This window comes from Marmota flaviventris, chromosome 7, assembly GCF_047511675.1.
Source record: "Marmota flaviventris isolate mMarFla1 chromosome 7, mMarFla1.hap1, whole genome shotgun sequence".
Lineage (NCBI taxonomy): Eukaryota > Metazoa > Chordata > Mammalia > Rodentia > Sciuridae > Marmota > Marmota flaviventris.
Window position 1 is genome coordinate 94,547,213 of NC_092504.1, and position 16,703 is coordinate 94,563,915.

Consider the following 16,703-nt stretch of genomic DNA (forward strand, 5'->3'; position numbering starts at 1 on the left):
TTTCTGGATGACAAGAGAAATAGGGCTTTTTATTCAGTAGGGAAGCATAAATTTTCTATCTCAGCATGAGTTGTTTCCTCCTTCTTCCTCTTCAAGTCAGTTTCTCTTTAAAGTGAACTTCTGGCATGGGAACTGTGAAGTTAGAGCTCTGGAGAACAGTACCAATCCACTCCACACCTAGATCATGAAACCTTCAGCATTATTTAATTGGCTCACAAATCTGCAATTCAGGCAGGGCTCAGTGACACTTATAGGCAGCACCACCTGAGGCAGCTTGAAGGCCACACAAGGACACTTGGTTGGGGAGTGGGATTGCTAAAAGACTGGCTCCCTTGTCTATCCCACAGGGCATGTGGCAGTGGCTGGGACCTCATTTAAGGCTGAGAACTGCACTTACCTTTTCTATGTGGCCACCTGGCTCCCTGGGTGCTGAGAGCCATAGCCAAGTAGGAATGACACATGGCATTTTGGTTTGAAAGGTGACCCTGCTCAGGGATTAGGGTGGCTCCGGGTTTAGGGTAGATCCTGCTGGGAATAGGGCGGCTCCAGGATTAGGGTGGATCCTGATCCTGCTGCCTCAAGCACCGGCTCCTTTGGAGTTCCCGTTGAGTTCTCGCAGGGTTCTGAGAAAATTGGTGCACAGAGCTGGGTAGAGGCAGTGTGTTCCCAGAACGTGCGTGTAGAGTGCCGGTGAGAGTTCGAGGAATAAAGAGTTGCTGTTTGAATCTACAAGGCTCTGTGGTGGCTCAGTTATTCTGTGCCCATCCAGACTGCGGCATTTGGCGGCCTGTATGGGGAACGCCTGAAGCTCGGAGGTAAGTGAAATTGCTCGCCCCTGAAGGAGAGCAAAAAAAAAAAAAAAAAAAAAAAAAAAATGGGTGACCATTTCAAAAAACAATGTGTTCTTGTTTTGATTTATTTTGTTTTTATTTCAAGTTGCCTGTTCCTAGAACTTTCTCAGGCAAACTGGGGAAAATGGTTGACTCAAGGTTTGAAGTTGTTCGCCCCCCGAGGAAGAGAAATTGTTAGAGGAAGGAGGCACCCCAGTAAGACCAAGAACAATTAGGGCATATGTTGATACAATACAAAAATGTAGCTCATGGCTTTTTAAAGAGAAGTTGTTGAATATATCACAATGGGACCATCATGGTATCCTGTAGAAGGATTTTTCTTCAACAAGAAAGAGATGGCTAGTTCTGTTTACTACAAAGCTAAAGTGTTACAATATCAACCACTAAATATAAAATCAAGTACTCTTTACTTATTAAGTTACATAAGGTAATATATTTAAACATTATGTGTGTTTTCATAAACTGTAAATGGAAAAAAAGTTTAATATTGCTTTGTGTCTATGTCTTTGCTGAAACAAGGTTACTAAGAGTTAAGATTCTATCAGGTGTAATTTATATACAAAGAGTATAAGAAGTTTCAGTTGGGTTTCAATTATTGTATTATAGTACCATAAAAAATGAAAATATTTAGAGTAATTTATCTAAATTCAGAAATTTTATAAGGGTTGTTTCACAATGTAAATTTTTAAAAAGGGATAACGGCTACAAAAGAGATATAAAGAGTTGCTGTTTGAATCTACAAGGCTTTTGTGGTGGCTCGGTTATTTTGTGCCTGCTGCAGTCTGGCTGGGCACAAAATAACCGGGCCACCACACAGCCTTGTAGATTCAAACAGCAACTCTTTATTCCTCGAACTCTCACCGGCACTCTACATGCACGTTCTGGGAACACACTGCCTCTACCCGGCTCCGCGCACCAATTTTCTCAGAACCCTGCGAGAACTCAACGGGAACTCCAAAGGAGCCGGTGCTTGAGGCAGCAGGATCAGGATCCACCCTAATCCTGGAACCGCCCTATTCCCAGCAGGATCCACCCTAAACCCGGAGCCACCCTAATCCCTGAGCAGGGTCACCTTTCAAACCAAAATGCCATGTGTCATTCCTACTTGGCTATGGCTCTCAGCACCTGGGGGCATTGTAACTGGGTTCCAAGAGGGAGAGCCTGAGAGGGATGGGCAGAAGTTATATGACAGTTTATGACCTAACTCTGCAAGTCACTTAGCATCTCTTCTACCCTCACCACAGGCTGCCTAGATTCACAGGGAAAGAGGGTGGGCTGATCCCACGGTGGGAGAAGTCTCCTTGTAAAACAGGAGACTTTGCTGTGGCCAGCTGGACCATAGCTTCCTACCACAGAGAGGAACTGGCAGAGGAATGGAGGCTTGGGCTGCTTGTGTGAAAATTAAGGGAAGACAGAATTGTTATTTTTTCACTTTATATAGATAACAGTTCTCAAAGACTGGAAAAATGTGGTGGGTAGGGGTAGACAACTGGCAATGTAATAGGAAACAGAATTTTCTTAGAAAACAAAGAAGAAGGAGATTAATTTGGAACATGCTGTAAAATGAAGAACCCAAATTGTTTTCACACAAGAATTGTCTTATTTAGAAAAGCCTTCCTTACATCAAGATTATTCATCCAGAGTTGGGATATAGCTCAGTGGTAGAGAGAGCACTTGCCTGAAACACGCAGGGCCTTGGGTTCAATCCTCTGTGCCCCTCTCCCCCCAACACACACACACACACACACGCACCCACCCGCACACATGCACTCACACACAAATAAGATTTTTCATCCATATCTTAGTATTCTTATGGTTTAATTTTTGACACATCGGGAAATTAACTTTTTTTTAAGATTTTTTTTTTTTTAGTTGTAGATTTTATGTGGTGCTGAGGATCGAACCCAGTGCCTCATGCATGCTAGGTGAACGCTTTACCACTGAGCCACAACCCCAGCCCCAGGAAATTATTTTGATGAAAGGAGAGGGGTAGGTGTTCAGATTAATTTTTAAAAAGTGATTAACTAGTTGGAACATCTGTTTATTGAATAATCATCTTGTCTTTATTTGAAATTTTACTTTTGCTGGGTGCAGTGGTGCATACCTATAATCCCAGCAGCTCAGGAGGCTGAGGCAGGAGGATCCTGAGTTCAAAGCCAGCCTCAGCAACTTAGCTAGTCCCTAAGCAACTTAGCAGGACCCTGTCTCTAAATAAAGTACAAAAAAGGACTGGGAATGTAGCTCAATGGTTAAGTTCCCCTGGGTTCAATCCTTGGCACCAAAAATAAATACATAAAATTTACATTCTTATACTAAATTCCTGTATATTTTGAAGTCCACTTCTGTAATCAATTATCTATTTTCATCTACCTTATCCTAGTAAGATAACACCCCAACCCATTAGCCAGAGTTGGGTGTAAGCTTAGAAGCAGCTTTACTCTGGCTACTTGACCTCTTAAAACCTCAAATTCTCTCTGTAAGTTTGGGTAAATATGCATACCTTATTGGGTTATTTTCAAAACTAGGTGACTTAACATGCACAATTGGTCAGCATGGTTTCCAGCACTTCGGCAGGCTGGGTTCTCCAGGAAATTAACTCTCACATGGAGATTCACGTGCAGGATGTTTATTTGCAATGCTCTCAAGATCAACAGATGTAGAAGGGCGGGGAAGGAAGCAGGACTGGGTGGAGGGAGATGAGAGTCACAGCCTCAGCTCACCTACTGGGTAAGTCTGAGCTCATAGCCCCGCAGCATTGCCTGGCGTTGAATAGGCTTTTGTACACCCACACCAGTGAGTCCTTGCTTGGGAGCCACCATGGAAATGGAAGAGGTGGCTCTGTGTGGCTAAGGACATTCCCTGAGGAGCTGATAGCTAGTGGGCTTCCAGCATCTGGGAGACAAGTGCTTTGTTAAGAAGGGATCTTGGTTGCGCATCACAGTATCCAGTATATTGTTCAAAAATGTTTTTGAGTTTTTCTCTTCCTTTTTCCCAACTCTGAGTGAAGGGCCATTTGGGAAAGCTTCATACTGAAGGGTTTCTTGTGCAAGGGTCTCTTTTATGTTGAAATTTCGTTATTGTCAGCGTCATGGAGACAGAGAAAAGACATTAAAGATGTACAGTGTGTGTGAGATGCAGGAAGACGAACATGGCTGACAGAGAGGAGCTGGACCAGGATTTGGCAAACCTGAACTTTTCATCTTAGATTAAAACACTTTTCTTGTGATAATTTTTTGTTGTTGTTCTAGATCAGACAGTTGACTCTAAAGGGGTATGCTAATGTGATAACCAGAATATGGAATGACCCTCCCCCACCACCACCACCATGATTATCAGGAACGGGAGCCAGATTTAAAGATAGTAGTTAGTGTAGTTAGGTAAATCAGGTCTAATACTGAGTAAGATAAAGAAAATGGAGACCATAACAAGAATGGAGTCCAGGTGACCAGAACAATACCTGGGGAAATTGAAATGTTAATGTCCCCAAGGCCCTCCTAAAGAACTGTTAATGAAGTGGCTGCCAGCAAACAGCAGGTGTTAAAGCACCCCAGGCCCTTCCTGCCCAGATTGCTCCTCCAGTCCACCTATCTCCCTCCCACCTTTTGGCCTTCCCACCTGCATTCTATCTCTGCAGGATAGAGGGAAACAAAGGACAGGAATGTGGGAGGACTAAAAGAAGACCTTTGTTATAAAAAAGGGAAGACCTCCCCTTCCAAGGATTCCACCTTTCAGGTCCCTTTCTTCCTCTGGGAGGAAGTCTTTTCTTCTTTCCTTTAATAAAGCCTTCCACTTTCCACTCTCCACTTGCCTTTGCATGCTTCTCTGGTGTTATACTTCAGCATTTGGGAAGCAAGGACTTGTCACTGGTAAACGGTGGTAACAGAATCATCTTAGGAAAGTATTAGCATAGATCAAACAAAGTGAGGTCAACAATTTGCTTTTCCTTTTATTATAAAAGTAAAATAAAAAATAGCATTTATAAATCCAACATTTTTCCTTTAAAGTATTTGATCTAAAAAAACATATTTACAATAGCAAAATGCAGAAAAAGGGGAAAATATCATTTTCGGCACTGATTATAACCATATTTAAATATTGATAAGTTCTTATTTTTTTCAAATCACTGAGATAACCACATTAGAAAAAGCAATGAGCCTTTTTTTTTTTTTTTAATTGCACACTAAGTGACTCTGATTTTAAAACACCTCTTTTCTTAATCCTTAATCTGAATGCACAACTGTGCCCTGGACGGCTAGAAAGAAGACCAGGTGGGGACACCCTTTAATGACAGTGGGAATGCAGCAGAGGGACAGCAGCAATGACGACAAAAAAGCAACTGTAATCCAGCAGCAGCCAGTAAAGCTCAATAAACTACCTCATCCCCAGGTCACATCAGTTCAGTGCAGTGAGGGGATTGCTAGATACTATCTGCAAGTGAATCAACTAAAACTCATTGAAAAACCAGGAAAGGAAACCACGTTTAGACGGCCTTGAATTAAATCCAGCATGATTCAGGCAGGCCGCTGTTCCTCTGAGCACCTCTGGATGCACTTTACCTTCCTTCTTTTGGACAATGCAGTGGAATTTTAGGACTTTGGTTTATACAGCATGGGAAACTGCCCGCAGGCTAAATTTTGCCTTCTATAGGTCCTTCCTGCCCATAATCGTGGGGCATTTTGTTGAGAGTTAGCAATGAGCTGCTGCTGGTCAGAGACTCTGTAAAGCTGAGTTTGCGGAAGGATGTCTCCACACCACTGTCACAGATGCTGTCATTGTCTCGAAGCTCATCTAAAGAGAGAAAGCATGAATTCACTGGGGGCACAGCTAGGACAAAGCCAAAGCCTTTGTTCTCATACACCTTACGCTCCAGCTGGGCACCAAGTTTGCCTCTGAAAGGCTATGGATGGACCTTGATGTACACAGCCTGCCCACTGGTTCCACCAGCCACCACATACCCCTTCTGTGACTCCTGCTCATCAGTACTGTTCACAGTGATGTGAAGGGAGAGGGTACCAATGACCTTAAACACTGTGGAGATGTCAGATCCGGCCAATGTTTTCACATCTTTCTCCTGCAGTCTAGCCTCTGTTTATCAGAATCTTTTCTGAATTCTCTTGACTCAAAATACACCTTTTTTTTTTTCTTCTTAGAAATCAGGTATAATTTTCCAACCACTGCATTACCTATTTTATAGCTGGAGAAACTGCTGATCCTAGACAAAACTAATTGGTAATCGAAGTAGGAACTAAAAATGAGATCTCTCTCTGAGCCTCACATGTTTTTAACAGTGTACACTGCCTCAAAAACATTTCTGGTAGCAAGAAAAGTGATTTTAATACAAATGCACCTATACTGGAAAATTAATGTGAATTCTCTTTGTTAAAAAGTGTCTTTAGGAATATAATCAATGCAAATTATTTCCTATATTATGTAAACAGAGACGAGGCACAAGTCTAGAACACACTAATCATAATGCTATCTTCTTATATAGATATGTGTTAGGATATTAAGACTTTAATGATAGTGCCATGCTATTGTCTTGGTACTGATTTACTCAATCAATCAATCAATCAATCAATCATTTTTGGTATCTATTGAGTGCTGGGAAACGTGGTATTTTAAAAATAACTACAAATTGAAGTCTTAATGTGTAAGTATTGACTTTTTTCTTTGAATATTTGTGTAGAAGGAATACCAGGTCATGATATGGAGATCTGGGGTGTTTTCCTGATGGACACATTATTTCTTTCAGCACGGTGCAAATCCTACCTGTCTTAGTACCCAAGGAGGCCCTGCTGTCAAGGTGACATTAGAACTGAAAGTGAATGGCCAGAAGCTGCCTGGTTAGGGAGCTCTCCAGGGAAGGGGAAAAGAAGGTTCAAAAGCCCTTGGGCTGCATCAGACTTTTGAGATCCAGCCTTGTGAGCTGAGGACACACTTGGGAGAGTCAAAAAGCCATCTTTGAAAGAGTGAAGGGGCAAAGCAGGGTCCTGGCCTGATCTCTAAAACCTGAACCAGTGCCAGGCTTACAGTATATGCCAGATAAGGATTTGCTGAGTGGATGAACTGGAGGGAGCGCAACTGGAGACCCATTATCCCAGTAACTGGTGGTCCAGAGACTGGGCGGAGGGAAGACACCAGGACACAAACACAGAAGAGGACGAGGAGCTACAGTAGGAAACCAGGCAAGAAATGAGGGTAGACTGGACTGGGGAGCTGATGGGTTGGATGTGAGGGGAGGAGGGCCATGAAGGACTCATGGGCAATTCTTAGAGTTGGTCTTAACCCCCTGGAGGTGCCTCTTACAGATGGAGCCAAATGGGGTGGTGTGGGTCTGCCCAGAAGGCCCAGAAGAGGCAGGCAGGTGCAGGACAGGCTCTGGAGAGCTGTAACTTGAATAGGTGGGCATGGAGGAAGCTGCAAGGTGGACGTGCTGTGGAAAGGCCAGGAGTGGAGGCTGAAGTGGGAGGGAGTGGCTGACGGTGACGCTGAGAAAATGGAAAGGGTGATTACCAGATCTGGCAACCGTGACAACAACAGAGCTGGTGGGGGGCTGGGGACAGAACCCACTGGGGTTCAGGCAAAGGACAGAAGGTGAAGAGGAGGAAAGAACAGCTTCAGAACATTCTTTTGAGAAGTGCTGCTGTGCAGAGGAACAGAGAACTGGACTGCAGCTAAAGGGGATGTGGGATCAAGGGGGCCATTTTTTTTTTTCTGTTTTGTTTTTAGAGATGAGGAAATTCTAGCCTGCTTGCGAGGTGATCCAGTAGGGTGGCCGGCTGAGGGGTGAGGAGGAACTGCTAATGCAGGCGAGAGAGGCAAGGATTAGGGAAGCCAGGACCTGCGAGAGGGGAGGGATCCTCAGCACTTAACCACTAAGCCCTTTTGGAAAGGGTCCATGTGAGCACAGGCATGGTCTGGGGGCTGCAGACTTGACGATGCCAAGATGAGACGCTTCTTGTGGCTTTTTTATTCCCAATGGTGTGTGAGGCAAGAGTACAGGACGAGTAAGGAGAGGGGAGGGGTCCTGGGGGCTTAGAGACAGAAAGCATGAAATGTTTGTCCAGAGTGGAAGAATAAAATTATCGAGAAATACAGGACGCGTGGGCTGTGTGGAGGGTCCATTCCCTACGGGTCCGTGCTTTCCGGTGGGATGACAGATGGTATGTCAACACTGGGAGTTGCAGTCAGTGCCACAAGCATGGGAGAGGGAGCCGAGGGCAGGGGATCACAAAGAGGAAGTACATGGAGAACTGCAGTGCGGGGGGGTGGGGGCGGGGGCGGGGGTGTAGACACCCATTTGTCATCTGGGTTCCAGTCCTCATTCTACAAACCTTAGACTTTACATTTTTCTCTCTCTGAATCTCCCTCTCTTTACACTTAAGAGAGCGAGAACAGGAACAGTACCCTCATGAAGAGTAGCGTCCAGAGGGGTAGAGAGTAAAACAGAGGACAGAGCAGTCTTACCAGAGGATATATTCAGGAGATGTTGGGGAGGGAGCTGGAATATGCCAAGAGAAGACACCAGCCTCGGGGAGCAGGGAGATCTCTCCACTGCTTTGTCTGTCTTTTATCTTTACCTATTTGCTGCCTCGTTGAGGAAGGCAAGAAAGGCAGTGAATGGGCCTGAGAGGTGGTCTTCACGGGGCTGGAGGCTTCCGAGGTACAGAAGGCAGCCTGGATTACTTCGATTGCTTCGGTGTAGCCCATCTGTCTCAGGGCCTCTACCAGCTCTTTGATGGTCCCCCCAGAGACCTGTGAGGAAAACCAAGAGCATGTTCTTTTGTGTTTGAGTCACCATGCAGGCTGTAGACACCAACACCCATCCCTTGTCCTCTTCCAGGCTGTCTTGTCTGCTCAGAGAGAGCAATGTGGGACTGGAAAGGGCAGAGGGAAAAGTGACTGAGAAAACACTCTGTCTTTGAGTCAGGTTTCCTGTTTCTGCTCAAAGATCACTCAGGAAATCACAGAGAAGCAGTTTATCATGAAAACATACCCCCCCCCCCCCCCCCCACACACACACACACACACACACAGCGTGTGTTGAGGCAGTAAAACACTACCTAGAGTAAAGTACCCTTGTGTAAGCCAACGCTGTAAAATACACAGAGAGATAATAGCTAACAATGCCACTTTCAAAAGAAAATAAATACATTCCATGTTTTTCTCCCTTTTATTTTTAGAAATGAAACCACCACCTGGTAATGGCTCCACCAGGAATCACCCAGCACAACAACGATTCCGTGTCCTGACACGTGACCAGGGCATGCTCCTGGGGTCAGGAAGGTGTGCGGTTTTGTGACAACCTCAACTCTCTAAGCAGCATTTCTGCAGGAAGTCTCCAGGTGTTTAAAAACAGGGAGCTTCTCAAAGCTTCTGAACACAGACTTCTCAGGAAAATGGGCTTCCATCCTGACCTGGGTGCCCATCCAAGCCCTTGGGACAGAACTGGTTTTCTTTGTCCAAGTTAAGGAGCAGGGAAGGGGCTTGTGCCTTGGCCAGGGATGGTAACAGGACAGAGTTAAATAAAAATGGTTAAATATATAAGGAGATGTGGTACCTCATAGTTGTCCATGAGAGTTTTGGAAGGAGCAGGACTCAGCCGGAAAGCATTATTAAGTATCCCCAGACCTAACTTCTGTGCCAGAGTAGCCCAGTTTTTGTCTGGATCAGGGATTTCTAGCAACTTGTAGAGCTGCAGTTTTGCATCTTCGGTCAGCTGTTTCATGTCTCCTGAAGGAAATGAAGAAACACAGTTGTCCTAACCTACAGAGACACTCTGGAGGGACAGATTCCTGCCACCTGGTTTGCCCTTACTCCTAGTGGAAGCAACCAAGCTACTCAACTTGAAAGCCCAGCTGAGCCAAAGCAGGATATATTTAGATTAAGTACCTTGTGCCAGCAAATCCTCAGATGTAAACTCTGGCTCATACGGCTTCCCATTTAAGATGTCAAATACCTGTTAGGAAAACACAGGAACACATTACACAGAAATGTCTTAAGTTAAAAAAAAAAAAAAAATCCACAGCTATGCCAGTCTTTCCGGTGCTCTTTGTCACTGGTGAACCTGGTGAAGATGACCCAGGGTCACTGAAGGAGGTGAGCTTTCTGTGTTCTGGGCAAAGCCTTCTGGAGCAGATGAGGTACCATCATGCAGGGGGCTGAGGGGGATGGGATGACTGTGGAATCTCCAGGTCACTCCGCCCTACACGAACTGAACTGGGCCATCAGGAAGCACATAAGCATCTCTCTCTCTCTCTCTTTTTTTAAGATGTGGAGTACCTGCCCCTAGAAAAGTCCCCTGTGGTGTCAGAAGTCTGTATGATGACAGCTCCTCCCTCTGGCTCTTCTCTCTGGGTCACCAAGACCTAGTATCTGCTCTTCCCCTTTAGATCTCAGTTCAGTGGCATTTTGAGAAAGCTCTGAATCTACTTATCTGTTCATATTTATGGAAATCCTCTGAAGAATTCCACGTTTATTTTTATGTTCCAAAATCACTCACCTAAGTTCTAAGCAAATGATAGTACTGATCCTGGCTTCAGAAATCCAAACGGTAATAATTCTGGCACATGCTTGAAATGCAGAACTCTCATGTGAAGTTTGTGCTCCCTCGTTTCTAACCTTGCTCACATCTCGACTCTGATCTGATTAGACATATACTTTTACATTCTGAGCCCATCTGACCTAGATCTTTCATGGATAGGCTTTTCAAGATAAATATAAAGTTGGCTCTTGACAGGCAGACTTTCTTAAAAATGAAAGCATGTTCTTTAGGGAATAAAGCACCCGAAGGCCATCTGTTCTTACCTTCCTGAACCTCTGGCTTCCTCAGCAGCCATCAGATGGGCGGAGCAGCACTTACCTGCCAGTTGGCGGCCATGTCTAGGGGTGTGGTTCCAGGCACAACCCCTTCGTCCTCTCCTGCCTTTTCCCAAGAGTCATCCAAGTCATAAAGAGGCTCAAAGTTCTCCACCAGTGGATCTGCTCCTGTGAAGTTGGGTGGCACTGTGTTAGGTAAACCCAGATCTCAACCACCAACAGCCTACAGGGGTTGCATTTCAAAAGCAAAGCTGGAGGTAATTACCTGGATAATTTCTAATGCATGAGACATGTTTCTACTGAAATATCCAAAGAACGTCTTTTTAGATTCTAATTTACTTCGACTATAAAGGTGTCCTAGTACCCAAGGACATTATTGAAAACAAGACTCCAAATACTCTTTTACATTCAACTCTACAGGATATTTTTCAATTGAATGATGTATCTTAATCTGAGGACCAATGGACAGTTGTTAATAGACTAGGGTGCACTCTGAGGATCAGTGTCCTAAATGTTTAAAATTATGACTGCCCATGAGCATCTCTCATCTTCTTCTCTCCCTCACTCAAAAGAGCAAAGACGCTTGATGTCTAGTGACAGCCTGGTCAGTTTTATTCTTGGGTACAACACTGCCAGAGCCCTGATCCTTAAATAGAAAAACATCAAAAGAATCTTCTGCTAGGATGTGTAGTTACTAAAAAATTTAGGGCCAATGAATCTTGGGAAATCTAGTCTGTTCTTGAACTTCTAGCACAAAACACCGAAAGTAACTCAAAGATTAGGGTGAGATCACTTATCAAAAGTTTTGAGACTATTCCTATCAGTGATTAGCCTCGTGTCTAATGAACTACTCAGCACACCCTTTTGGGACAAAGAACTTGTTTTTATTTTTCTGGCAGAACATTTGTTTTGGGCCAACTTCAAAAATGGGGGACTGCTTAATGAAAGCCAAAGAAGGATTGCTGAACTATTTCTAGCTTTCACTCCACCAAGCCTGGCCTGAACTAAGAAGCAGTAAGTGTAACCTGAACATACAAACGAGGAGAAACCAAGACCAACAATTTCCAGGACTATCTACTGGAGAGGTCGAGCTATGGCTGTTCCTTAAATGCTCTTCTTCATGCCTCTGAGCTTGGAACTAGGCTTTTCATCTGAGAAACTGCTGTCTAGCCTGAAGGCATTTCTTCCATAAAACTGGTGACTTTCAAAACAATTTACCACCTCTGAGACCAGGGCCTCTCGGTAAAGAACACATTCAATTTAAAGGCTGCTGCGTATGTGGGGTATGACTTTTACTTTGCAGAAAAATACGGTGCCCTCAAAGAAAAGTTCCTGTATCTTCAGAACAGCACCATAGCCTGCTCTGTTTTCTTGAATTTCTGAAGCATTTACCTTCTCAAAATTTTAAAATAACTTCTAAATTAAATCAGATATGTCAGGGCAAGCTTGAGATACCCATTTCATTAAATATATTTTAAGGTTCTAAATATGCAAGGTACTGGAAATTTGAAGAGTAGAAATAATTTTCTATACTTTGCAGGATTAGAGAATTAAATGGAATAACATCTGCAAACTCACAAGCTAGGAAGATGGGAAAAACATGGTGAGAGGATAAAGTCTGGAGGTTTGGTCTGTGGAGGTGTGACATACAGGAGTGGGGTCTAGTGGCCTCTCTAGTCTGATTCACTGGTTCTAAGATATTGAATGAACAATGCTTATCTCAAACGATTATTGTGGGTTTAGTGAGACTAATGAGACAGTGCATGTAAAATACCAGCACAGTGCCTGATACACAGTAAGGCCAATATGTGATAGCAGTTTCCAGTGTTTTATGTGTAACAATAGTCAATAGGTAGCCCATTGGCTTTTGCCTATTCTTTCAACTTCTAAGAAACCTTTCTTGTAAAATGAAGTTTTTAAATTATTTCTTCCTTTCTTGTGAAGGAAGTCTTTAAATATTTTTCTTCTAGAGACTTCTGATGTAATCAGAGACTGACACAGCTCAGAATTCTCTAAGGAAGTAAACTCTACTTTAAGAAGATCCCTTGCTTTGGGAATCAACCTAAATAATCCAAATCCAATACATACAGATAAGTAAGAGAGTGAAAACTAACATGATGATGAGAGTAAAACCCTGATCTGGTCCAAATAGTGCCTTAATGATAGTTGAAAATGTGATTGGTCAATAAATGAGCCAAGGACTGAATAGACACTTCTCAGAAGAGGATATACAATCAATCAACAAATATATGAAAAAATGCTCATCATCTCTGGCAATCAGAGAAATGCAAATCAAAACTACTCTAAGATATCATCTCACTCCAGTCAGAATGGCAGCTATTATGAAGACAAACAACAATAAGTGTTGGTGAGGATGTGGGGAAAAGGGTACACTTGTACATTGCTGGTGGAACTGCAAATTGGTGCAGCCAATTTGGAACAGTATGGAGATTCCTTGGAAATCTGGAAATGGAACCACCATTTGACCCAGCTATTCCTCTTCTCGGACTATACCCAAAGGACCTAAAAACAGCATACTACAGGGACATAGCCACATCAATGTTTATAGCAGCACAATTCACAATATCTAAACTGTGGAGCCAACCTAGATGTCCTTCAGTGGATGAATGGATAAAAAAATGTGGCATTTATACACAATGGAATATTACTCAGCACTTTAGAAAAGAACAAAATCATGGCATTTGCAGGTAGATGGATGGCGTTAGAGAAGATCATGCTAGTGAAGTTAGCCAATCCCAAAAAAACAAATGCCAAATGTTTTCTCTGATATAAGGGGGGTGACTCAAAGTGGGATAGGGAGGGAGAGTATGGGAGGAAGATTATTTCTAGATAGGGAAGAGGGGTGGGAGGGAAAGGAGGGAGAAGGGGATTAGCAAGGATGGTGGAATGTGATGGTCATCATTATACAAAATACATGTATCAAGATTTGAATTTGGTGTCAACATACCTTATAAACCAACAGAGACATGAAAAATTGTGGTATGTATGTGTATTAAGAACTATAATGCAAAAAAAGAGTACACGTATCATGGCATAATTTGGTGTGAACATACTTTAAATAAAGAGTTACAAAAAATTGTGCTGTTTATGTGTAATAATGAGTGTAATGCATTCCACTATTGTTGTGTATTTAAAAAATAAATAAATTTTAAAAAATATCTCACTTTTTCACCCAGTTTAAAAAAAAACAAAGAAAATGTGATTGTTCATATAATATTTATACCCACACTTTCAGCAGCATGTCTGAGGCCAAAAGGCAGCAACAGTGCTGCTCTGAAGTCAGGTTTGCATTTCAGATAACTGTCCATCAATGATGGCAGGGCCACCTACCTGCTGCTTTTAGAAGAGCTGCCAGCTTGGTGGACCCTCTCCCGGCTGCGATGTGTAGGGGTGTAGTTCCATCATAGGTGGTACTGTCTACGTGGGCATCCCCCTAAGGCCAAGCCCACACAGAGAAGAGTTAGTGAAAGGTGCTCTTGGCCTTTTGCCCTCACCTGCCCCTGTATATGACCTCTCAGGTCACATTACTAGCCCAGTTGCTACTTGGACTGGCTCTGCCATTGAAGAAATCCTTAATTAGAGATGAGGGGCAAAAGGTGGGGGGAATGCCTGAAGGTGCTACTCTGAAGTCTTGCAAAAATGTCAAATAAGGAGAGCGAGGTGTGAGGAGGAAGGCTGTTTCTGACATCATTTTTTGAAAAGATTTCTCCCCTGGGAATTCAATGCAAAGACAGGTGTGTCTTTCACCTCCAGGAGCAGGCAGCCCGCCAAGGAGATGTTGTCATGCTCCACAGCCAGGTGCAGTGCTGTTCGCCCGGACTTCTGCTCCTGAGCATTGACGTCTGCTCCGGCGGCCACCAGCAGCAGCAGACACGGCAGGCTGTTGCTCATCACAGCTATGTGAATGGCATTCAGACCTAGGGCCCAAGCACAGGGACAGACACAGGGTGGGGATGCTGCTCACTGACAGCCCTCAGTGAAGCTGAAGGGATGGCAAAACTGGATCCCAGGGAGGGAAGCCGTCAGGTTTCAGCACTAACAGTGTTGAAAGAGTCTCAGCTCAGGGTTTTCTGTAAAGGCTCTATAAGTCTATTGTTCTGTCTTAAAAACCCACACTCTCCTATTATGCTCTCAAGAGACACTGAATAAATAAACATTCTCCAAATAAATGATGCTTTATGTACTTCAAGACAAGTGTTTGCTCAAGCCTCTGCTTTTTCCTCCTACTGACTAACCATTCCAAAATGTCTTTAAAGGCATTAGTTACAGTGAACCACAAAATTCCACCAAGATAGGACCAACTCCAGGTGACTAAGGAAAAGCACTATGAGTGAAACTCAAGTAACACACATGAGTGAGCATCTAGTAGGTGAACAGGAGAAGGTTGTACCAGCAATGGTGACTCTTACCTTCCCCGTTGGGACGGTCGATAAGTAGTGCTGCCTTTTTGTGCTTGAGTAAGACACTGAGAACTTTATCATGTCCTTCTTTGGCAGCTAGGTGCAAAACAGAGTTACCCAAGCGGTCCAGAAGGCTCAGGTCAGCCCCGGCACTCAACAAGTCCTCTACCACATCTTCTTGCTTAGTGATCACTGCCAAGTGCAAGGGCGTCTAAGTAGAGAAAGGGAAGGAGATTCACTGTCACTCCCACGGGTTGGAAGCTGTTATAGCAGTACAGGACATCAGACTGCAGGGTCATTTCCCATTCCTCAATTATCTCCTGATCTTGGCAAAGAAGCTCCCTGTTCCATACCATCTTCTAACAAAGCAAGTGTACTAAACTAACATTTAATCATTCCATAATTGAGATTATTAGGATGATTTTACATTTATCACTTTCAACAGCTTTCTTGTTTCGTTTTTTTTGCCATTATACGTGTACTTTGTTATTTTTTTTTTTTTGCATTACAATTCTTTCTTTTTTAAAATATTTATTTCTTTAGTTGTAGTTGGACACAATACCTCTATTTGTTTCCATGTGGTGCTGAGGATTGAACCCAGGGCCTCATGCTTGCTAGGTGAGCGCGCTGCCACTGAACCACAATGCCAGCCCGCATTACAATTCTTAACACACATATATACCACAATTTTTCATATCTCTATGTTGACACCGAATTCAAGTCTTCATACATGTACTTTGTATAATGATGACCATCACAGTCCACCATCCTTGCTAATCCCGTGTCCTCCCTTTCCCTCCCATCCCTCTTCCCTATCTAGATTTCTTGTTTCTTTTTTTTTAGAGAGAGAGAGAGAGAATATTTTTTAATATTTATTTTTCAGTTTTCGGTGGACACAACATCTTTATTTTACTTTGTATGGTGCTGAGGATCAAACCCAGCGCCCCGTGCATGCCAGGCGAGTGCGTTACCGCTTGAGCTACATCCCCAGCCCTAGATTTCTTGTTTCTTAACATAGCCCATTTGTCATTTCTTTAGCTCATATCATAGTAAATATGGTCCTTTTGAGTTTCTAGTAACAATCTAACTTCAGTTGATAATCCCATTTGTTAGCAAATCAAGACTACGATTTTACTGAAGGAATGTAAATAGACTTCTCAATAAAAAAAAAAAAGATTAACAAAGGGGCCATCATTATATACTGATACAGAAAATAAATGCATTAAGTTAAAAAATATTGTTGCATAGACTGGGTTCCTGAGACCAATCATTGTAACTCCCCTACTTCCAATTCATAGTTGGTGATGCAGGTTCCTAAGTGGCATAATGAGGACAATACAACTATGTCACTAAAAGGGCTCAGATGAACAGAAAAGCTGAGTTGCTGGAACCTAAGAGATAAAACAGTTCATTAGACTACCCTGCCCACGAAGTAGTGGGCGAATGCAAATGAGATGTTTCAAAAGCCGTGTTTTCAAAACACAGCAAGACGAACCCAACCTTGAAAGCATCTTTCAAAAAAAACCTGAATCACTGACAGAGAACAGGGTATATTTTTAAGAATAAAAATCAGTCTATTTCACAGGAGCCTAACTAGAAAAGCCAGCCTGCC

General features: G+C 43.2%; 1 protein-coding gene across 2 annotated transcripts in view; it reads right to left on the minus strand.

Moving 5' to 3' along the window:
- Positions 1 to 4,772: 4,772 nt before the first annotated feature.
- Positions 4,773 to 16,703, minus strand: part of Nfkb1 (nuclear factor kappa B subunit 1) — a 115,821-nt gene continuing 103,890 nt past the window's right edge. For both annotated transcript variants that reach the window (XM_027935367.2, XM_027935368.2), the window contains exons 17-24: positions 15,101 to 15,302; positions 14,439 to 14,608; positions 14,022 to 14,124; positions 10,714 to 10,838; positions 9,744 to 9,810; positions 9,412 to 9,584; positions 8,432 to 8,606; positions 4,773 to 5,639 (exon numbers count right to left, since the gene is read on the minus strand). In XM_027935367.2, the coding sequence (XP_027791168.2) occupies positions 5,479 to 5,639; positions 8,432 to 8,606; positions 9,412 to 9,584; positions 9,744 to 9,810; positions 10,714 to 10,838; positions 14,022 to 14,124; positions 14,439 to 14,608; positions 15,101 to 15,302 (1,176 nt within the window). In that variant the 3' untranslated portion in view covers positions 4,773 to 5,478. The remainder of the gene's footprint in view (positions 5,640 to 8,431; positions 8,607 to 9,411; positions 9,585 to 9,743; positions 9,811 to 10,713; positions 10,839 to 14,021; positions 14,125 to 14,438; positions 14,609 to 15,100; positions 15,303 to 16,703) is intronic.